This window comes from Myotis daubentonii, chromosome 1, assembly GCF_963259705.1.
Source record: "Myotis daubentonii chromosome 1, mMyoDau2.1, whole genome shotgun sequence".
Taxonomy (NCBI): Eukaryota; Metazoa; Chordata; class Mammalia; order Chiroptera; family Vespertilionidae; genus Myotis; species Myotis daubentonii.
In genome coordinates, this window is record NC_081840.1 from 202,112,393 (window position 1) to 202,135,641 (window position 23,249).

Sequence of the window (23,249 nt, forward strand, 5' to 3'; positions counted from 1 at the left end):
AACGTGTTTTAATTAATCAGTTTTCTAGAACTGTGCTAAGAAGGTGTGTGAGGCTGATGGCCAGGACTTAGCCATGTCATTCATGGACTTGGAGAGAGTCTCAGCACCTCAACTTCCAAGCTGCTATCCAGGGCCTGGGGAGATTCCTTGGGAAAGGGATCTACCAAGCTGGTATGTCAAGGAAAAGAAGAGTTTCCCAGGTACAGGATCCAGAAGAACATTTCTCACAGAGGGAGGACCGTGCCTGTGCCACAGAACATGTTCATGTCTACCCTCATAGAGCATCATGTTCTCTTTCCACCGCCTGATATGCCCTTCCCTCCGCAACTTTCTATCTGTCTGTGTCTTCTCCTCCCTAGTGCTTTGTCCCACCACTAGAGGCCCCTTGCCCATTGCCAAGGATAGATGCACCCAGTCTGAGCCCTTGGAGACCAGATGGCTTAGTGATACTAAGAGCCCTTCTGAAATTTAAACTCAGAGAAGCAGAATTTTATGTTTCCTGTTATTTCATCTGTGTGCCTTTCCCTAGCCGCCATTGGAATCTCCAGGTTCCAGGAGTCCTCCCAGATCATCTTCAGATCCCCTCCTTAATGTGATAACCCTTCTATAGTGGGTTGTTAAATTGCCCAAAGACCAAGACTATGCCAGTAACTTCCAAAGTAGGATTTCTGTTTCTCCCCAGACCTCATGGGTCTGGATGTGGTCCTAGAATATTTCTACCAAGGAGAACCATTCATTTCTTAATTTCCAAAGGAGAGGGATCTCCTTCTGAAGCTCAGAATTCAGACCTGCATGGCTGAGTATAATCAAAAGAAGCCTGACTCATTCTGAAATCTAATACTGGTTGCTAAGGGCTTCGGACCTTTTGGTGCTTCTTAGACACCTTTCTGCCTCCACAGCTTCTGTTCATTCTCTGGAAGGTGACCAGTCAACATAGATTGACTATTTTATGTCAGACATTGTACAGGGTCTGATGAATATGTCAGAAACTCTAGAATGAGTAGGGAAGCCATGGCCAGAGTGGCTCAGTGAGTTGGGCATCATTCCGTGTACCAAAAGATTTGCGATTTGATTCCTGGTCAGGGCACATGCCCAGGTTTCAGGCTTGATCCCCAGTAGGGGGTGTGTAGGAGGCAGTCAATCAATGTTTCACTCTCACATCAATGTTTCTTTCTCTCTCCCTCTACCTTCCTCTCTCTTTCTAAAAAATAATTATATATATATATATATATATATATATATATATATATATATATATATATATATCCAGCAAGCAAAATGCCCAGTCCTCCTGATTTGGGGTGCCAGCCACCCAGGGAATGTGTGCTCCCTGCTTGGGTTTGAATTCCTGAGCCAGCTGGACTGGAGGCTGCTGTCACCAGCAGGGTGGAGCTGCCTCTTTTGGCTTTTTCGGGTGTCTTTGATGTCATCAGCCAGTGGCTGCATGCCATCGTAGTACTATTTGCCAGGGTGAGGCAGATGGCATATTCCTACCAAATGTTTTCAAATCTGAGCAGGATGAGAATTACGTGAATGACACGTCTTTATTTGGCTATCATTTCTCATTTGCTTTCCTAATTTTTCCTTCTCAATTTTTTCCCTTCCATAGCTTTTAGTATACTCCCACACCCCACCCCATCTTGCCTAGCCAAATAGTTCATTGAACCGTATTGAAATGGCCACTTTACTTGTCTGTAGCCTGTGCTAGACTGTTAGCTCCTCAAGCACAGAAGCCATAGCTCATTCACTCTGAGGGCCCTTTTGCAGTGCCTGAAACATCGTAAGGACACATACTGTATGTTTGCGGAATGACCGAATGCCTTTTCCACCGAATGTTCCTATGTTTGGCCCTGCGAGTAACCGAGTTGCATATAATTTCTGTAGAAAGCATAGCATCATCACAGTTTCAGACAGACTTGAATTTTAAGCTCACCTCTGTCACTTACTAGCTTTCTAGCCTTAGCTAAAGCCCCTTCCCTCTCCAAACTTCAGTTTTCACGTCTGTACAATGGATGTAATACCTACTTCTCAGTGCTGCCAAGAAGGTGTGTTAGCATGTAAATGTCTAAAATACAGTAAAAGTCAATGTGTGTTTTTTTAAAATATTTTTTATTGATTTTTTTGCAGAGAGGAAGGGAGAGGGATAGAGAGTTAGAAACATCGATGAGAGAGAACCATCGATCAGCTGCCTCCTGCACACCCCCCACTGGAGATATGCCGCAACCAAGGTACATGATGCCCTTGACCAGAATCAAACCTGGGACCCTTTAGTCCACAGGCCGACGCTCTATCCACTGAGCCAGACTGGTTAGGTCAGTCAATGTGTGTTTTAATTTTCCTCCTAATTGACTATAGTATACAGTCTTCATGCATTTTCCTCTTTTTCATCCGGGATTTGGAGGGCTGGTGTTCTGTCAGTTAGGATGGACTAAAAACCAACATCACCAGAATCTCAGTGGCTTCAAACAACAATGCGTAGTTTCTTCTCTGGGCTTTGTGTGCCCCTCAGGTCTTGGGGGCTCTGCCAGGCAGCCCGAGGCTTCCTCTCCATAGAGCTTTTCCTGATGACTGAGGCAGGTGGACGGAAGCGGTAAATTGCATATCGGATTTTAAAGGCTTCCACTCAGAGGTGGCACATGTCACTGACATTCATAGTTTACCACCCACAGTAAACCCACCTTATTCAGGGAAGCGTGTGATCCTACCACACGGCAGGAAGAGAAGAATCGGGGTGTTGTTGAACACCAATGACCACCCCAGCAATACTTCAGATGAGTTGACGTTAATGTTCTATGAAATCTGAAGTTACTTTGACCTAAATTTAGAGTGAGGCCTTTGAGCAAATGAGTAAAATCAATAAGATTGTAATGGTGAGTGGATAGCCTTTTCCAGAGAAGAAATTGCTTGAATGACATTAAGTGTTAGTAGTGACAGGCTCTTGAGTTGCAGTCAGGTCTTAATTAGTCCGCACAACAGGCAGCAGAGCCCTCTGCTTGTGAGTAGATTCCCCATGACTAGATTAGCCCTAGGATGTGCCCTTGCAGGTAATAAAACTACGTTTCTTCCCCAAACAAACCTAGAGTTTAAGCTTGCCATAATTTAAACTGACCCTTCTCCTTGCTCTTTGCTTACATTTGGGCTATTTTACTGTGTTCATGCTGTACTTCTTATCATCACTCAGTGGTTTATTGATTGCCTGCTGTGGTAAAATGTAACATTAAAGAGTCTGGGCTCTGGGTCCTGACTGCCTGGGTTCAAGTTATGGTTCTGCCATTAATTGGCTATGTGGCCTTGGGCAAGTTACTCAACCTCTCTGTGCCTCATTTCTCTCATCTGTGAAATGGGGTGGTGGTAGCACCTACCTCATAGCATAGTCCTGAGGATTAAATGAATGAATGCATGTAAAGTACTTAGAATAGTACTTTTCACATGGTAAGTGCCCAACGAAGGTTAACCATTAGCATCATTCTTAGGCATAGGGAAATGCAAAGGGCGTTTGAAGCAGGAAGAAAGGTTTGTTTTGTTTGCTGTTGTATCCCATGCTTAGAACGGTGTGCATGTCAGGTACTCAGTACATATTTGTTGAGTGAATCAATGCATGGGCTCTACTCTCATGAAATTTAAAATCCCGCCTAATCCTTGACCCCTTTCTTGGAATAATAAGAGAACTTCCTTCTCTTAAAAGCTGCCTTGACCAACCTTGAATTTTCTATTTTCACAGCTATGCGTTTTCTGGTACATGCTAAAGTAAGTAAACATTAGCCCATCGGATCAGCTTACATAGAACTAATAAATACAGGAGTTGATTCAAAGTTAACTGACAGGGAAAGACTGAGTACATAATGGAACAGGCAGGACACAGAAGGAGAAGTGAAAGTGACAAAGCAGGGGCTGAAGTTCGGGAAGATGGGTTCAGCCAGCCCTGTGAGCTGACGAAGGCAGCGAGCGAAGGGGCCTGCGCCGCTGGGGCAGGAGTTGGAGGGGCCAACCTGACGTAGGTCGTAGGTCGGAAGCCAGGCGGTGGCGCTCACCAAAGCTTGTGAAGAGAGCTGAGCGGGTGTTAGCAGGACTCAGGAAAGCAAACAGACTTGGGAGTGCCAGTGCCGGGGGAGAGAGAAGAGGTATCTTAAGGTCTTATTTGAAGACACTCTTTAACCTAGAAAGGCTGTGCAAATCAGGGCTGGGGCTGCCCCTGCAAATAGCAGAGGAGAATGTACCTGACCCCACGTTTAAAGGTGCAGTCGGTCTTTCCCATCAGGGTTTCTTCTCCACTGGAAATGTAGACTCTGCTCTTGACTTGTTCAGAGATATGGAAACCCTGAGACCACATTGACGGGTGAAAAAAGAACCGAGCGTCTGATTTCTGCCATGAATGAGGGATAAGGTGGCAAGGTTAGGCAGGTGGAACGGTGGCGCTCAGTCGTGTTCATTTGGGGAAGGTCAGTCCAGGTAGCCAGGAATAAATTACCCCCCTGCCAGGGCCAGCCTTTCCCTCCACCGGCCAAAGGGGGTGGTGCTTTGGGCGGCTATGAAAAAGAAAAGAGATTGATGTGTATAGCTTTTCAGAACTGGAATATCTTTACTGTTTTGCTAATTTAAAACTGAAATTTTGTGCTTTAAAAAAAAATCAAGTGAAACAGAAGCACATAAAGTAGAAGGTGGTCTCTCATACTTCCAGACATAATCTTTGATAGGTATTGTTTCATTCAATAGCTGATTATTGAGCACGCCTATATGTGCCAGACACAAACACTACTTTAGGAGGTTCAAATACATCAATAATTAAAACAAAGATTTTGGTCTTCACTGGGCTTACATTCCAGAGCTATACTGTCTAATACATTAGGCACTTATGACTAGTAATTAAACTAAATGCAATTTAAAACTGAGATTCCTCAGTCACACTAGCCACATTTGAGTTTTCAATAGCTGTATGTAGCTAGTGGCTACCATATTGAACCACACAGATATAGAACATTCTATCATCGCAGAAAGTTCAATTAGGCAATGAAATTCTAGAGGAATAATGACTGTTAACAGTTTGTTTTATATATATATATATATATATATATATATATATATATATATATATATATATATTGTGTGTGTGTGTGTGTGTGTGTGTATCTAAAATATATAATGGCATGGCCCAACCTGGATTGGCTTACTGGATAGAGCATCAGCCTGCGGACTGAAGGGTCCCAGGTTCGATTCTGGTCAAGGGCACATTCCCAGGTTGCAGGCTCGATCCCAAGTAGGGGGTGTGCAGGAGGCAGCTAGTCAATGATTCTCTCTCATCATTGATGTTTCTATCTCTCCCCCCCTCTCCCGTCCTCTCTGAAATCAATAAAAATACATTTTAAAAAATAATAAAATAAAATATAGAATGGCATGTATACTGCGTAGCATGTGTATTCTACCTACTGTTCAATCTACTTTTGTTGCTTAACAGTCTTGCACAGGCATTTTCTTTTGTCAATAAATAGTAGGTCACACATAAATTTTTGCCCTCATATTGATGGGTGTTTAATTTAATTCCAGTTTTTCACTGTTATAAACCATATAACTGTGACCACCCTTGGAACCTATACCCTTACACATTTCTTCAACCCTTTCCTAATACATATTCTGCAAAGTGGACTGAGATAGCGCATGTAGGGCGCTGAGCACACGGCAAGAGCCCCGTGCATGCTGGTGTGTGTGTGATTGTGTGAGGCGTTACCGAGGTCCCTGGAGGGGCCATTTCAAGGAGTTGCTGCTTCAGAGGTTTCCTGCTTAGATCAGTCCCTGAGGCTTCTCACAGCCAGCAGACCAGACAGCCATAGCCTGCCTCTGGAAACAGCCCTGGCCCACAGCCAGCGTTCTCCATGGATTTCGGGGGTGTTTGGTTTTTGCCTTTTGTTTTCAGAAGAATTGCACATCTTGAATCTAGCCACATGTTCAATTTCCTGGCCGCCTCCTGAGTGCCTGGTCCCAAATAAGGTGCCAAACCCCTTGCTATTCTGAGAACTGTCTCGTTTTATGAGCTCACTGCACAATGTTTTCACCTGGAGGGAGGCAAGCTCTTGGTGCAGAAATGAAGGCAGATGTTGGCTGGTGTGTGAAGAGAGAACTCCAGTTACCAACCCGGGCGATCTGGGTTGATTGTTTTTCTTCCCCTGGTGGAGACCTGAAAGAAACCCTAACCACCCTGGAGTTTGGATTTCTACAGTCACTCTCAGCTCCCGTGCCCTCTCAGCGAAACAAGAAGCTCTGTCTTTGCTCCAGGGTTAAATGTAGTGACTGAATGATGAGCTGGCTGTTGCTAACCGGTTCTTCAGCCCCTCCCCATACACTCTTCAGGGAGAAGAGGTTGGGCTCTGAGTCCAGGCCCTCCATACCCTCCAGGACACATGGTGGACATGGAGTAACTGTGAAAACAGCTGCAGGCTTAAGGTGCCCCTGCCCAGAGCACTTGAAAGCCTAGAAACCTGAACACTTTGTGATAATTCCTTTCTATTGACAGTTTAAACCGCCCTGTACCTGCCTCCATCAAAGGTTGAAGGAGATGGGAGCGTAAGACTGGATTGGGGTTGGGGCAGGTAAGCTCCTAGGAGGCTGCAGGTGGCGGCTGTTTCCACCCCAGCAGGAAGCTGGCCCCATCCTCGGGGTCAAGGTGCAGAGAGACCAGCTGCCTTCTGTCCTGCCCCTTCCAGACCCCGAGCTGCAGGAAGAAGGCATCCCCCTGCAAGCTTTCCTGGTCCCCTGCCTTGGTCGGCGGGGTCCATTCTCAAGGCCCTTCCTTGCCTCGAAAAGAAGCGAGGGAGATGAGGGGAGGGGTGCATTTTCACCCTTCTCCCCCATGCTATGGGCCCACTGGCAGCCCTCGCTGGACCTCATCCCATCTCTGAATCAGGCATGGCTCACCCACACACTAATCCACGCTGCCTCCAAAGGAAAATACAGAAAAGTGGTAGATAAGAAGCCCCACTGAGCGGGAGCTTATATTTCAGGCGTAGCGAGGCTGGCTCGGTTCAATGGAGATTTACAACAACAGGTGCAGTGGAACCGTACACGGAGGCAGAGGGCGATCTCTGTGAGTGTTGGGGGTGGGGAAAGGGGGCTCTCATTTGATCTGTCTGCTACTGGAAGAAACATGAACTCCATTTGCTCTTCTGTTCTCTTAAGAAACAAAGGGGATGAAAGGAACTTTAGGCCAATAAGCTTCCCTTTTGTTCTTCCTTTTTCTCCAATAGATCAGAAAACAATTCCATATTATTAGCCACTGAGCCTTTCTCAAAATGAAAATGAAAAGACAAGACTATCCCTCCATACTTAGAAATCTCATGATAGCAAGTTCACTGCAGCTGGGGATCAAGAAGCATAAAGGAAAAGACGGTTAGACTCTTTAAAAGCTCCTCTTAGAGTGAGAACAAGAGGCAGAGGAGGGCCGGGCAGTAACATGGAATGTGCTATGACTGGGCCTTTGATTTCATCCTTTTCTACAAGTGGACAATTAGCTGCAGCACAGGTTTGTGCAATTAGCAGACAAGCCAAACCTTGAGTGATGTCTTCATTGTTACTTGGATAAAAAAGCACTTCCCAGTGACACATCACGGCCAGAAATGACACCTGTTATTCCCACACTCAATTTTCTTGGCATGTCTCAAAGTACAGCCTTATCTCTTAAAAGCCCTACGGTACTGTTTTTAAAACCAGCAACAAGACCTGGACTGAGATTCAGACAGGAGCAGAAGTCCTGCGTCTTGATGTGGTCCTTCTCAGCTTCCTTCCTTGCTGGCACCTCCAGGAAGCCTTCCAGGTGTTCTTCGGGGGGCGGGGGGGAGTGGCCCAGGGCCTCTGCTGCAGCTGCATCAGGGAGAACCGCCCCTCCCTGCATCTCTGCACTGGACATAGGGAGGTCCAGGGCTGGTTGCAGGTGCTGGCCCATCAGGCACCCTTCCCAGAGGACAGGAATCAGCCTCCAGCAGGTCTTGGAAGGGCTCTCTGTGGAAGGGGCATCTGGGCTTGGTTTCCATCTCTCTGAAATGCCAGACTGGCTCATTGGTTCTGAAACTGCTAAATTCAAATGATGACAGTGATTGTGCAAGGTAAAGAAAAATAGTGTAAGCAGATCAGGTTTTCCCACCATACGTTCACATCCATTCTGTGTGTTTTTATCTTTGTTGCTGCTTCAGCTTTCGTAGCACCCCAAAAAGAACAAGCAAGAAGCAAGCAAGTATTCATGTAAAATCTGCCAACTGAGCTTAACTCGTGGCCATGGTTGGTGATGCCTTTCCACCATATAACACAGGCTTCTTCTCCCCTCGCTCGGAAAATGAGATCAAATGGAGAATTCGTCACAGCGTCCTAGGAGGAACAGCGTGGCTCCCAGGGGCTCTGCCACCTGACAGCTTTTGCAAACAACCAGATGCAGGTAATCTCTCCAGTCAGCTCCGAGATGTCGTCCAGCAAACCATGCCACGCTATTCAGAACCACCAGCAATGTCAACACACTTTGAAAGGAGACCGTAGTACAAATAGCAAATTTGTAATTTAGTAGAATTAATTCAACAGAATAAAGACAGTCAGCCTGTTAAGAAGTGCTCGTAGCAGGCCATGCTGCCGTTGGGAGCTTGTCTGTGATTATGGCCAGGAGCTGTGTGCCACCTCCTCGGGCAGGAGAATGGGAAAGTTTGTGAGCATGACCGCTGGCATAAGTGGTTGTGTGGGCAGTCCCCCCACCTGTGGCCCGTCTCATTCCTGAAAAGGGGGACCCAAAGTTGAAAGGATAGGAGAGAGATCTGATTGTCCCCTGGTGGTAGCCCCATAATAGGAGATTGTATAACTGATCAAAAAATGGATGCCTACCTTTTAAAAGAAATAGCCTCAGACATGGTATTTCAGTTGTTTAGAATGCTGAACTTCCAGCTCTCCTTGTCTAAGGTGATTTAGGTTGCTTTAATAACCAACATATAAAATCGTATTATTTAACGTGATACTACAGCATCATACGCTTAACAAAGTCCTCGAGGCCTCCCTTATTTAACCACAGAAAAGGTTAAGATAAAGGAACTATGTTCGTATAGTCAGGGTGATCAGAAAGGCCACTTTGAGAGAAATGTTTTGAAATTGATGGGCTGTTTCCTCCCGCGATGATCCAGTGTTGTCCTTTTTGCTGCCTCGGCATCTCCTGAAACAGCGCAGACGGTCAGGTTCAAGGGGCTGATCCTCGCACTGCCTGGTCCTGCCTCCCACTCCCTGGGCCTCCCTGCCAGCGCGGCCTGCGCCCTGCCATTGACCACGCCAGTTCCAAAGCCTGTTCCTGACAGCTTTCCTTCCTTCAGGCATCCCGGCATGTTCTCACAAAAGCCTCAGGGCTTGGGCTCCAATCCTGGGAAGTGACATTTTCTCGAGACTGAACAAGCCTTTCCAGTCCACCACGCATCCCAAACCTGCCTAATAATAAGAGATCTCAGCTGTTGCCCTTCCTTGGTTCAGCTGGTTCAGGGAGCTGAATTTGCTGGAGGCTTAACAAGGAGTGTGGCCGGTTTCTGCTTTGTTACATTTTTTAAAATGATGATACATTTAAAAGATTATATTATACATATGTGTTATAAAGCATTACATATATGTATCTGGAGTTCGGCTGGGAGACCTGGAGTTCAATTGCTCGCTATGACGTGCACTAACCACCAGGGGGTGGTGTGGAACGAAGGAAGACCCCGGATGGCAGCTGGCCGGCAGCTGGAAGGCCCCAATCGGCCCTGATCACCGGCCAGGACTAGGAACTCTACCCGAGCACGAATTTCGTGCACCGGGCCTCTAATTACATCATAAACACCCATGAACCTATCTCAAAGGGTGGCTTTCCCACCCACCCCCACCCAAAGGTAATCACTTACTGAAGTTTAACACAGTTTTACCTCATATCCATGCATACTTTAACCATGTAGAGTTTCGTTTTGCTTGTTAAAGAAAAAACAGAATTTATGCGGCCAACCGAGGTTGCGCTTCTTAAGAAGCCTTTGGGGAGGTGACCCGCTTAGCATGTGGCTGCAACGGCTCAGCGCCATCTGGGAGCTCTTTGTTTGAAATTTCCTGCAGAGGTAGTTTATCAGCTCCGCGAGAAGCAGTGCTATTGCTTTGCAGCATTCTGGTCTGACTCAACCCTTTTCCCTGTCACCCCTCTGTCTTCCCTACTCACTGGTTTAAGGGTTATTTAGTGGGTGCCTCCTGTGAGCCAGGGCCTGGGCTGGGGGTTGGCAATGAACCAAGGAGAGCCCCTGCCTGCTGAGCTGATTGCCACCTTGCCTCTGCTTCCCTCCTGGTCATTTGAGCAGCGACTGTAGGCCATAGGCTAGGACATTTTGAGACACTGAGCAGGAGGCAGTGAAGCAAGGATCTGTGTGTGCGGGGAGCCTGACGGAGACTTTGGGAGGGACTGCAGGATGTGGTCAGGCTTTGTGGGCCATCTCGGGGCCTTTGCGGCATCACCTGGATGTCTCTGACTCTGATTTTATCTGTTGGGCCGGCTTCGCTCACACCCTCATCCAAGCCCATGTCATTGCCTCCACACCTGCTGAGGGCCCCTACCATGAGGTGTAGATCAGGGCTCTGCAATGACCGGGAACATGAGCCCTGTAAACCTGCAGTCCGAACTCTGAGATCTGATTCTTTTAGATTAGAGGGACGTAAACGTCACACTACAGAGCAGCCATGGGGAGGTAAAGCGCAGCATGGGGAATATAGTCAGTAATCCTATATATTATAATAACAGCATAGCATGCAAATTGTCCCCTCGGCCAGGAGTTGTCCGGGAGTTTGACCAGGGGGCGGGGCCGGCCAGGGGAAGGAAGGGAGGGAGGCCCCAGCTGGCAGCCGGCAACTGCTAGGGACCCTACCAGTGCACAAATTTCATGCACTGGGCCTCTAGTACTCTAATAACTTTGTATGGTGTGTCAACTATAATTGAAAGTAAAAATGATCTTTAAAAAAGTCACACTAGGTCATTAAACATTAGATTGCTGACACAGATACAAATTGCCTGTGTAGTATAAATATGAGACCTCTTATATGTATATTTATTTACATATAATATTATAATTATAGTTATGTATTATATGTTTTCAACCAGCCTCTACATGAGCCACTTACCAGAGTAACTGACATTTTACAATCCTCTATGAGTAGATTTTTAAATATTTTTTTATTGATTTCAGATAGGAGGGAGAGGGAGAGAGATAGAAACGTTAATGGTGAGAGAGAATCATCAAGTAGCTGCCTCCTGCATGCCCCACACTGGGGATCAAGCCCACAGCTCGGACATGTGCCCCGACCAGAAATCGAACTGTAACCTCCTGGTTCATAGGTCCCTGCTCAACCATTGAGCCACACTGGCCAGGCACAATCTCTCTATGAAGCAGAATGACTAACACAGAAACTCTGACCCCTCATGGCTCTAGGGCAGCCTCCATGTGCCCAGGCACATCTGCCCTCTCAGGCTGAGTTGTATGATTCCCAAGACTTTTGGGTTTGTTTCCAAACCAGTGTATGACAGTTATACTTGTTATTAAGTTTAAACCATAATTAAATGTTCTTACACACCGATTAAATATGAATTCAAAAAGAAAACTGTCTCAGTGAGAACCAAGTTGAAAGCTTTTGAAAGACTCAGTAAAGCATTTTAAAAGTGCTTTTGAATTAGGTGTGAGAAGGCAATTGTAAAAGGTTGTAGGAAAAACAATGTTACATCTAAAATAATTCTGCTCTCAGATTGTGCTACAGGTGTCTTTAACATCGTGTCCTGCTTTCGATGAACTGAAATTAGAAATTCTGCATGGTACATAATGGTTTTATTTTTTAAAAAAGACAAAACTCTTACCAACAAGCAATACTCAAAGAAAAGACTGTGGCCTTTCCTCAAAAGATTAGTGAAAAAATGGACATTTATGTTTTAATTTTAAATAAAATGTTTTATTTCTACACATCTATGTGTGTGGGAGATCGATGCTCATGAGCCCCATCTTTAAATGGCCCCCAGCATGTTTGACAAAGAGGGCTTCTACTGTAGCTTTACTTACCACTGACCAGCGCTGCCTACTCAGGAGTGGCTTATGCAGTCAACCTCCCTCCAGGCTCTCCGAGGGGACGACACTTGCTGGGGTTTATTTGTTTGTTTTATTTTGTTTGTGCGTATGTTTTTATTTACCAAGAATTTATGGAGAACCATGAGAAAAGACTCTGTCTTTGAAACAATGGTTTGAAAAGAGAGAAAAGGCGATGTCAGACAGCTGGATGGATGAGGGAGGTCATGACCTCCTGGTGCTCTGCCCTTTCTGGCCGAGTCCCACTCCCAGGCTGACCTTTTCTCTCACTGCCCCAGGAGCCCCTGGAGGTGGGGCCCTGCCACCAGGGGGTTCCTGAAAGGCAGGAAGGCAGCATGCAAACTGGAAAATGGGCCTGGTGTCTTCAACCTCGGGCCAGTCCAAGGATGAGGAGGCCAGCCTTGGGTAACTTGGGTCCAGATGACAGAAGGACCTCTGACCAGGCTCAAACATTTTTGGGTCCTAGTTCTTATCAGTTAGATGGGAGGGACCTTCAGAGCTATGAGAAGAACACATTTCAAATCCTATTTTAGTCATGCCCTCAGTTTAGTCAGCCATAGAAGTGGCATGCTTTATGTTGGTCCTGCCCCTTTGTGCGCGCTGTGTGTGTACTTTGTGTGTGTGTGTGTGTGCATGCATGTGTGTGTGCATGCATGTGTGTGTGTGCATGTGTGTTGGAAGGCCTTATCAGCGGATCTCAACCTATGGGTTGCAACCCCTTTGGGGGTCGGACTACCCTTTCATAGGGGTCGCCTAAGACCATCCTGTATATCAGATACTTACATTACGATTCATAACAGTAGCAACATTACAGTTATGAAGTAGCAACGAAAATAATCTTATGGTTGGGTCACAACATGAGGAACTGTATTTAAAGGGCCAGAGGTTGTGAACCACTGACTTAGATGATGGCTACTTCAGTTCCAATCCAGACGAAGGCCCAGGACACAGCAGCCTCCTGAGCTGAGATGCTTTATTTTCCTTACAACCCAACTTACGGAACCAGACGAGTAAGAATCCCAGCTTCATTTCAGCCATCCCAGGAGGATCATTTAGCTGTTCAGCCTTCTCTCCGTCTTAGCTTCATTGTTGCTGAAAGTGTGGGTCCCTGCAGTGCACAAAACCATGGAAACCACTATTCTCACTCCGCGGAAGCGAAGGGACCTCAGTAAGCGGAGACGGGTGAGAGGGAAGGGAGAAGGGCAGGCACCGACACAGGAGCCAAATTCTGTTGCTCGGAGGAGTAACTGGACCCCTGCCCAGGAGATCCCTGAGCCCTGCAGAAAAAGAAATCGCAGGGGCATGAGTCATCCCTATTTTACAAGAACACAGGGGTGCCCTAGGGATTGGGGGCCTCCCTTATCAAGAAGTAGGCACCTGAAGCACACAGTCCATGCCTGGCTGAAGTCTAGGGTCAGCTTCTGGTTTATTCTCTGTGTAACCAGTGGATTAAGTGAGAATTGACTGGAGTTGTACACTTAGAGCTCCCTTACCAAACACTGTTATCTCATAAGCTGGCTTAATGGGGCCGGCTGTCAGGGGCTTATTGGAAGTAACAGAGTACAGCACCTTTGGGAGCAGAGATCCAAAGGCGAGTGTCCAGGCAGGCCCAGGGGACCTCACGCCTTGTGTGGCTCAGAAGGCGAGCCTGGGGTCCAGCTGCAACCCCACGGTGAGTGTCCACCGCCGGGACAGGCCCAGGTCTTCCCAAGAAGGAAGGCACTCACTCCATTTTGAAAGCATTTCTTCCATCTTTAGAGTGAATTAAGTGTTCTATTGATCTTCTATATATGGTCTTAGCACCGCAGAAAGAAAGCAGTTGGTTAACAGGACCAACTCAAGTTAGACTGTGAGGGTTTGAATCTTAGCTTTTCTACTTAGTAGTTGGGTGACTCTGTGTTATTTAACTTCTCTTTGGCTCAGTTTCCCCATCCACAAAATGGGAATAATAATGGTTCCTAACTTGCTGGGTTTCTGAGGAGACTAGATGAACTAATATGTATAAACTTCTTAGAATAGTGCCTAATGTAAGTGATTATAACGATCACTATTTTCATAGAAAAGACTTCATCCCCTTCCATAGCTTTTCCGTCCACATCATCTCTTCGCTATTAACCGCAGCTACATTCACAGAGGAGATTCTGAATGGGGGAGGCAGTGTGCATGGAGGAGCTCATGTCTGTGATCAAAGGGACATTTTGAACTCTGACTTTGCTAGGGATAAGGCTGTGATCTTGCACAAGCCATGTCCTCTCTTATCCGCGCACGCACGTGTGTGTGTGTGTGTGTGTGTGTGTGTGTGTGTGTGTGTGTGTCTGAGAACCCCTTGCTTTAAGGATGCCAGGCACACTGGAAAGGGTTGATGGCTTGGGCAGAAGTTGCCCTCCTACAGTTGGTAATTGACTTTTTCGGGAAAGTATTACTTTATTGGCAAATTTAGGACTTTTTATTTTCCTTCCAACAATTTTTTTGGCAGTCTTATTTTTGTGTTGGTTTCATTTTGTCCATTACCAGTAATCTCTAAACATTTTTGTCCAACAGCCTATGCCACAGGTGACCTAACTCTTTGCAATCATGCAGGCTTTGCTTAATTTCAATGTATAATTCACAATTTCCAGGCCTTGTGGGACTGAGCTTAAACTGAGGCGGCTGCACTAACGCCGCATGTTCAGTGTCAGAACTGAACCGAATTGTAAGGCCCTCAGTTGGTATCTGGAGAGTTAGAGAATCAGTGGGTGTGGAGGAACAAACATTCATTTGGTGTCAGAAATGTGAGTAAAAACAGTTCCTAATTATGCCCGCCCTGTAAGAGTTATATACAGTGGTCCACAGTAATTACAAGGAGAGGCTCAGCTACTCACACCCTCCTCCCATTGGGTTCCTATGGATGCTCCTATGTACTTTACAAACACTCCTTTTTAGTTTAAGCTTGTTTGGATCTAGCTGTACTCCCTAAAAATGATTTCTCTCTTTATCAAAATCAACCAGTGTCTCCTCAGTTCACACCCATTGGGATAGCTACAATCCTGAAGACAGATAAGAAGCATTGTTGAGGACTCGAGGAAATCAGAACTCTCTTGCCTGCTGGGGGGAATATAAAGTGGGGCAGGCACTTCGGGAAGCAGCCTGGCAGGTCCCCCAAAGGCTAAACGCCAAGTTTCTCGATGATTCAGCGATTCTTCTACTAGATACACACCCAATAGAATTGAAAATGTATGTCCACACAAAAGCTTGTACATGTAAAACTAGCATATCCGTAATAGCCAAAATGTGAAAATATCCCAAATGTCCATCAACTGATAAATGGATATCTAAAATGTGGTATATCCATGCAATGAATATTAGCAATAAAAAAACACAATGAAGTACCAATAAATGCTACAACTAGGATGAACCCCCAAAATACTATGCTAGGTGAAAGAAGCCGTCACAATAGATCATGTTTTATGCTTCCATGTATATGAAATGTCCGAGGTAGGTAAATCCATGAGAGAGAAAGCATGAACGGGGGTACGGGGAAATGGGCATGGAGTTTCTTATTGGAGTGATAAAGATGGTCTAATATTGATTGTGATGATGATGATTGTACAACTATACAACTATGTGAATATACTTATGGCTATTGAGTTGTAAACTTTAAACAGGTTAATAGTATTGTATGTGAGTACTATCTCAATAAAATTGTTCCCCCAAAAGACCCAGGAATACAGGCTTTGGATCCATGCTGCTGTGTTCAAGTGGCTGCAGAAGCTCTGGGGCCCTGAGACAGGGATGGGTGCAAGTACTGCATTTGGAAAAGCATCCCAGGAAGCAGTCAGGAAGCAGGGAAGCGAGACAGGGAAGGAGGGAAAGCCAAAACGGGGGCCTTAATGAGCGAGTGGCAGTTGTGGGCAACTGGGACTCAGTCCTGCTGGGACCCCCTGGCAAAGCTGTGGAGACCACAATGCAGAATTGCTCTCCCATGGGATGAGCAAGCTGGGCTGTTCCTATGAGTGCTGACTCCCCAGCCTGCTCCACAGAGAGGCCAAACATGCTCTCACAATTGGAGAAAGCCCTCAGACAGGAAGGAAGACACAAAAACAAAGAGACAGAGAGAGAGGAAGAGACAGAGAAACAGAGAGAAAGACATCAGCTACTTGAGGTAAGAAGCAGTCAGGGTGCATGAGAACAGTTCCCCAAACCTACAGGTGATGTCTAGTGTGACTGAGCGGGCACAGGCAGAGCATTGGCAGTGCCTGCTGACAGGAGCGCTCCTTGACCCTCATCCCTACACTGGGGGAGATAACAGCTCCTTTCTCATATGAGCGATGTGAGGATTAATGAGTTAATGCGGTATTTACTAGTAAGAGAGTCAAACATGCCCACCTCGAATCTTCCTCTATTTTTTTTTAACTTCTGACTTACCCACAATCGTCCTCTCCTGCATGGGCTTCTAACAAGATAGAGAATGCATTCATCTATTAGAAGTTTCTAAAAGAAATAGAATCGTTGCTGAGCAGGGTCTTTTTATTAGGACCCCTATAGGTTGTATTGACTTTGAATGGCTGCCGTTTGAAATACGCCATCTGTTTTTGTTAGCACAGGAGAAAGATGCCCATCCCAGCATGCTCTGTTATCAGAGAACTCTGTCATCTTTCTCAGTCTTGCTGTCCTGTTTTATGGAAACGGTTGGTGACGTTCAGGCGAGAGAGGTTCATCACAGCACTCTTGTATTTTCCCATGTCTCCTCCAGTTTTCCCAGACTGTGTTCTGAGGACGGTAGGCCCTGGGGAGCTTTCTCTCTGTGAAACGTCTGCAGTCTGGGGCTTGAAGCCAGCGGCTGCGGTCCCAGGCACTTCTGAGTTCTGCTTCTGTCAAAGGCATTTATACTCAACGTTTCATTGCTCGTGGGTGATTGAAGCAACCCACTGAGTGAACCGCTGGGGGAAAATGGGGCTTAAAAAACACACCAATTGTGTTACATGGGGCTCAAGCTGCCGTGACTAAAACTTAATTTAAATATTTGTTCACCCAAGAAAATGTCTCTGTGTTCTTTCAGGCTGCGACTCTTCAGTTAACCTGACATTCCACCAAGCCAAAACTGCCGTGGATGCCCTCTTCACGTCACTCCGGGATATTGCCGGGGCTCGGAGCCTCATGAAGCAGTTCAAGTCTGTATATGTTCCTGGAAACCATACCCACCAGGCAAGTACATATGTTATAAAGTAACCATGTAATCTGTGTGGCATTTTTAGGATTCAGAGAGTATAAGAAAAATTTCCATGTTAACCTCTCTAAAATGAGGGATTTGTTCTAGATGAACTCCAAGTCCCTTTCCCGTTCAGAGTTCTGGGTTCCCCTGAATCTAAATGCATTCCAAGCCTGGCAGGTGTGGCTCCATGGTTAAGCGTCGACCTATGAACCAGGAGGTCACGGTTCAGTTCCCAGTCAGGGCACATGCCAGGGTTGTGGGCTCGATCCCCAGTAGGGGGCATGCAGGAGGCAGCTGATCAATGATTGTCATCATTGATGTTTCTACCTCTCTCTCCCACTCCTTCCTCTCTCTAAAATTAATAAAACATTTAAAAAAAATAAATACACAGGCAATGTCAAGCCTGATGTCCTTTAAAAAACAAACAAAAAACCATCCCGATGCATTTGTACAGCAGGCTTGATGTAGTGATGTGAGCACTGAGTTGGGACAGTTGCTGGGTTGGGACAGTTGCTGTCACAGCCTTCATCTGTAACCTTAGGCAAGTCCCTTCCCTTACTACAGATGCCAGATGAGGGGCTGGCCTTTGGTGGTTCCCAAGTTTCTGGATCTCAGCAGTCCCATAAACATTCCGAACAATTAGAATAATAAAACTATCTAATAGTATTATGGCAATGAAAAAAAAGTTGGTGATAGCAAAAGCATTTGTTACTTGAAAGTCCCCCACTGCTCTCTAAGGAAAGGGGGCAGTGTTTGGTGAGTAGGAAGATGGTAAGGAATCCATGAATAAAGGAGTAATTGCTCTGTAAAAACCCAGCAGGGAGGAGCCATAGAAAGAGCCAAAGGGAAGCTTCGGGAGTGGAGGAAGACAGGAGCCCTGAGGGTGATGCCATCTCTGTTGGATAAGGAAGGAGACAGAAGCCAGGCTCCTGGTGGCCACAATGAGCTTTCAAGGAAGAGCAGGCGTCTCTGATGGAACAGGTCACTGAGCTTTGCTTGTGTGTGTGAAGGAACCTTCTCCTCCATCTCCCACGAAATCTTCACTGAAACCCACTTTATTTGCTAAGAGTTAAATGTTTTGTTAGTGAAGACTGACAACTTCAGGATGCTGGCTATAAGGCAGGCATGTACTCGAGAGCAAAGGTTACCCACTGCAGCCTAGCAAAACCCACACTCCTCCCCCATATGTTCACAGAGCAGCTGACACTTAAAGAGCACTCCTGCCTTCCGTGTTTCCTTTCAGCCTCACGACAAGTAAGCCAGAGACATATCATTATCCCGATCTAGGAAGGCCAAGGGACCTGCCACAGGCACACAGGTGACCAGGGCCAGATGCCAGGACTTTGCCGCCAACACGAAATCTCCTCCCTTACTGTACTGTGGTTCTCAGGGAGGCTATAGAAATATTGATTGATGGTGCTGACGGGCATCTGAAATCACCCATGAAGATATAAAAGACCTTAGATACTGGCACTCAACTTAGAAACCCAAGTTCCCATCCTTCATTCAGTGATCTAAAACATCTCTTCCACAAATATAGGTGCAGTCACTCAGATAATTAATTGTATGCCATTTTGCTATTAAGAAATAGCAACCTTGCCCTAGCCAGTTTGGTTCAGTGGGTAGAGTGTCGGCCTGTGAACTGAAAGGTCCCAGGTTCGATTCCAGTCAAGGGCACATGCCCAGGTTGTGGGCTCGATCCCCAGTGGGGGACTTGCAGGAGGCAGCCAATCCATGATTCTCTTTCACTATGGATGTTTCTATCTCTCTCTCCCTCTTCCTTCCTCTCTGAAATCAATAAAAATATATTTTAAAAATAGCAATCTTAAATACTGTGGTATAGACTAGTTCTACAAGACATGATAAAACTGGTGAAATATGATGAAATTTAGACCAAAGAATGTGAAGATGTAAGTAGCTACTATAGTTGGCAAAAGGGAAAACAAACCACTAAATTAATGAGGTCTTTTCACTGTTACGATCATCATGGTGACTGATTTGGCCAATTTCACATAATTATGCATTCGCTATAAATCCGGGGCACGGTAAGGACAATGATAAGCTTCCTAGACTTCATCTCCCTGCTGCCAACACTCTCATTTCTCCAGACCTCAGAGCCCTGGAAAATGAGTTTTCCCCGGTGAATGGAGCATGGGGACAAAGTACGGAGGGTGGGGTGGTGGTGGGGGGCCAATATGTGTGTGTATACCTCAAGGGGATTAAATAAATAATGATGTAGAGACAGTGGAATGCTGTGCAACCATGAAAATGAATGGGATGGATCTAAGTGTCTGAGCAGAGACTATATTTGAACCCATGTCTCAGGCTCTGCTTCTCAGAAAATTCTAACTAAAACAGAGGTTCATGATCTATTAAGTGAAAAAAATACATGTTGTAGATCATTCCATAAAGCACCATTCTATTTTGGTTAAAAAAATAATGATAAAAAGTATATGGGTATGTGTATTTAGTCAGTCTTTAAATTTTTTGGAAAGATTTATAATGGGTACTTTGTGAGGCATGGGAAGGGTTGGATGGACAAGGAGGGCCTATGACTTCTTACTTTGTATTTACATATCTAGAGAAAACTATTTTGATGTGATTATGGGCAAATTTTACCTATTTTTGTTTTTTAATATTTTTCAGATTTAAAGAAGCTTTAACTCACAGACATATTTTGATCTGGTTGTTCACTGCCATACCCTTAGTGACTAGAGTGGTATCTTGCACATAATAGATGCATGATAAATATTTGTTGGGTGCATCTTGTATGCAATGCACATATCTTTGTTACATATCAGCGGATTTGATGGGCCACAAAGTGCATGTAATTAGAAAAGGACAAATGTTCAGACCAGAATCAGAGTCCAGTTGTGTCTAGTTTTAAAGACAGATCTTGGCCGGGCAACTTTCTGTCCATTTCTCCTCCCAGTCTGGTCCTCAGTCCTATGGCTCCAGGAAAAATGTGTGCTTTCTGTCTAGATAGTTGAGATGTCCAGCCATCCCCGAAATACCTGGGAGAGCTCTAGGCCTGGTCTGGCCCTGGGTTCCGGTCCAGCTCTGAGCAGCACTGCAGATCTGGGCTCTCCCTGGATCTCCAGGCCCCTGCCAGCCCCTCCCTCCCAGGGCAGCCTGCACAAGCTGCCTCTCAGACACTCCTGTTTCTTTTGTTTACACTAGAGGAACCTCTGGTTTAACTTCGTCCTTTAGCCCTTTAGGAAAAAGTGTCAGTCACAGCTCAGATACAGAAAGCAGACATCCCTTTCGTTGTTTTAAGGAGACTGATTTCATACAAAGAATTAAGTACATAAGATCTCTGGGCTTCCAGAAACGAGTCCTGAACATCAGCACAGACCTGGCCCTCCTCTGGCGCAGTCTGGAGAGTGGGTGAGGGGACCAAGAGGCTGCCATGGAAGCGCCTGCCTGGAGGAGCACACCACCAAAGCTGGAGGCAGCACGGTGCTTGCTCTCCACCCTGTCTGCAGAGCCGCGCTCAATGCTTGCCACCCAGTGGGCCAGTGGGTGGGTCTGATCCAGCATGGATGGTACTTATTACGTTCTCCATGGCTAGTGAGAGGGAGGTTAGCACAGAGGTTAACAGAACAGTCTGAGACCCTGAGCTTTTGGATCCATAGCCCACCTTTGCCCCCTACTAGCTCTGTGACCTTAGGCAAGTTACTGCCCCTCTCTGTGCCCGGCTCCTCCTCTGCGGGAAGGAGCTAGTAACAGTCGCTCCCTATACAGATGCTCTAAGGATTAGGTGAGTTCATTCATGTAAAGCTCTCGGGACAGGAGCCGACACATACCAGTAGACAGCGCTATGTAAGCGTTCGCTGTAAAGGACAGGATAGGCCTTCTCTTTGTCCTCTTATGTGGCATTTCGTCTTTTCCTTTGCTACGGAGATGGGCTACACAGAAAGTGTGTCCCTCAAGCCTACTGTCCTGCTGGCTGCTGTGTGTGGTAAGGGTTCATTGCTGACACCAGTGTGACTGAAAAGGTCCTGTTTGTTCACAGACACTGTTGACTAGAAACCTAAGCCCCAGTTTTGCTTGTGCAGCGAGTCTTATGCATTTCGTTTCAACTGTTCCAGTGTAGCGGGAGGTTCCGCCTCCTCCCCAGTGCCAGTGCTCCATGTGCTGAGTTCCTCAGCAGCGGCAGCAGGAGGGTAGCAGACACGTCTCAGGGCCAGGAGCTGGCGAGTCCTTTCGGAAAGAAATGCCATAAGGCTCTCGCACGACTTGCTTTGGCAGAGGTTTCGCAGTGCTGTGCTGTGTCGGAGAAAACTTTCCACAGATGCGTACCGTCTTCTGTGCCTCTGGCATGTTGAACAAGGGCATCGCGAAGCAGCCGTGCCCAAGGAGGCTTGTTTCATCCTGTGCCTGGTGAATGTGGCTCTCCGCACAGTCTGTCGGCCCGTCTCGGTCACACCCCTGCCCTGGCCACCAGGTGCTCTTTTCCAAGTGCTGCACTCTGTCCTTCCTCCTGACTCTACCCACCTCACCCAGACCTGCCAGCGTTCTCTCTGGAAGAATCAGCATGAGCCAGGACTAAACTGGGGTCTGGGGAACTGGCTGTCCTTTGCTGCTTCTAAATGCCTCTGTGAACTCATGCGCCCTAGTTAATAGCTCTGGGCTGCGGTGTCCTCAAATTGAAATGGAAGGGACTACACTCAAAAAAATTGTAAGTGCATAATCTGCTTCTACTTTGAAGGATGATGAATGAAAGGATGGATGGATGGATGGATGGATGATGAATGGATGAGCAAACCATTTTCTTTAAGAAGATGAAAGGAGAAAATATCTTAGTATAGTATTATTTAAAAATAAATAAACCATGGAATCGTCAAAGCCAGAGCAGTTTTGAACAGATGTTTTTTGAACAGTCTTGGATTGAAACAGAATGAATATTGTGTCTACACGTTTCCCTGAGGAGTTGGTTGGTGAGAGTCAATTTGGCAGAAATGGCAGAAGCATCTGCAGGAGCAGGACTGAGTCCCTCGCTGCACCACCACCAACCGGCAAAGCGAGGTCAGCAGCCCTGACCAATGGGATGTGGCTGTGGCAACAACTCAGGTTTTCTTGGAAACTAATCCTGGGCCGTCTTTAATGTGCACCAAATTCAAGAAGATACTGTAGTTAAACTAGTTTCTCAAAATTAACTCTGACGTGTATACTGGCAGAAACTCCTGCTATGTCAATACTTTTCTTCGAGAGCAAGAATCAAATCAATAAAAGTCTTCTAGACCTAATCACACATTATCTCCGTCACAAAAGAAAAACCATGGGCATAGATATAAATATTGTATTTTTCATAATTTAATTAAATAGGGCATTTTTAAAAGCCCAATTTGTTCTAGAAGAGATACTGGCCATTTAAAGAAGAAGAGTTTCTGGTGTAAGATCACTTTTTGTAACTGTAATTATTTCATATGTAATACCCATCGGGGGTCTTTGTGGGCTCTAACAAACCTCAGGCAGCCTCAGGACACTCTCATACAAGGTGATATTATGATTTTCATGGCCCTAAGCAGCTTTGAGTTTGTGGCCCCCTTCCTCTATAAAAATAAAAAAATACCAAAAATTTTATTATGCCATTGTATTGGTGTAGAGACAAATATATAAATAGTATATATCAAAACATTTTCTTTGACCTAAAAGGTATTTTTTTTCTCCTAATTTTAAAAGAAATTACTGCATTTTTATGGGTCCCTAAAAGTCTCCCAGGTCCTACGCAGGCTCTGTGTTGTGTGCCTGGCGGGTAAGTCGGCTCTGTGGTCATAGCCCCCACTTGACACCAGTCTGCCCAAGGCAGGAACACAGCTCGCCACTGGGAAGCAGTGGGCATTTTCCTTCCCTGGAGTAGTTAGTCCCCTACTCAGTTTGGTCCCGAGGTGACAGCTCAGGAGTGCGGGAACTAGACTCACATGGTGGTGGTGGCGGGGGGGGGCAGTTCCCGTCTCCCATAGGAGCCA

At 46.0% G+C, this 23,249-nt stretch overlaps 1 protein-coding gene across 1 annotated transcript in view; it reads left to right on the forward strand.

Moving 5' to 3' along the window:
- SCFD2 (sec1 family domain containing 2) overlaps nt 1–23,249 on the forward strand; it is a 329,771-nt gene that overhangs the window by 271,097 nt on the left and 35,425 nt on the right. The window contains exon 6 of the mRNA XM_059671312.1: nt 17,125–17,270. Within this exon, the coding sequence (XP_059527295.1) occupies nt 17,125–17,270 (146 nt within the window). The remainder of the gene's footprint in view (nt 1–17,124; nt 17,271–23,249) is intronic.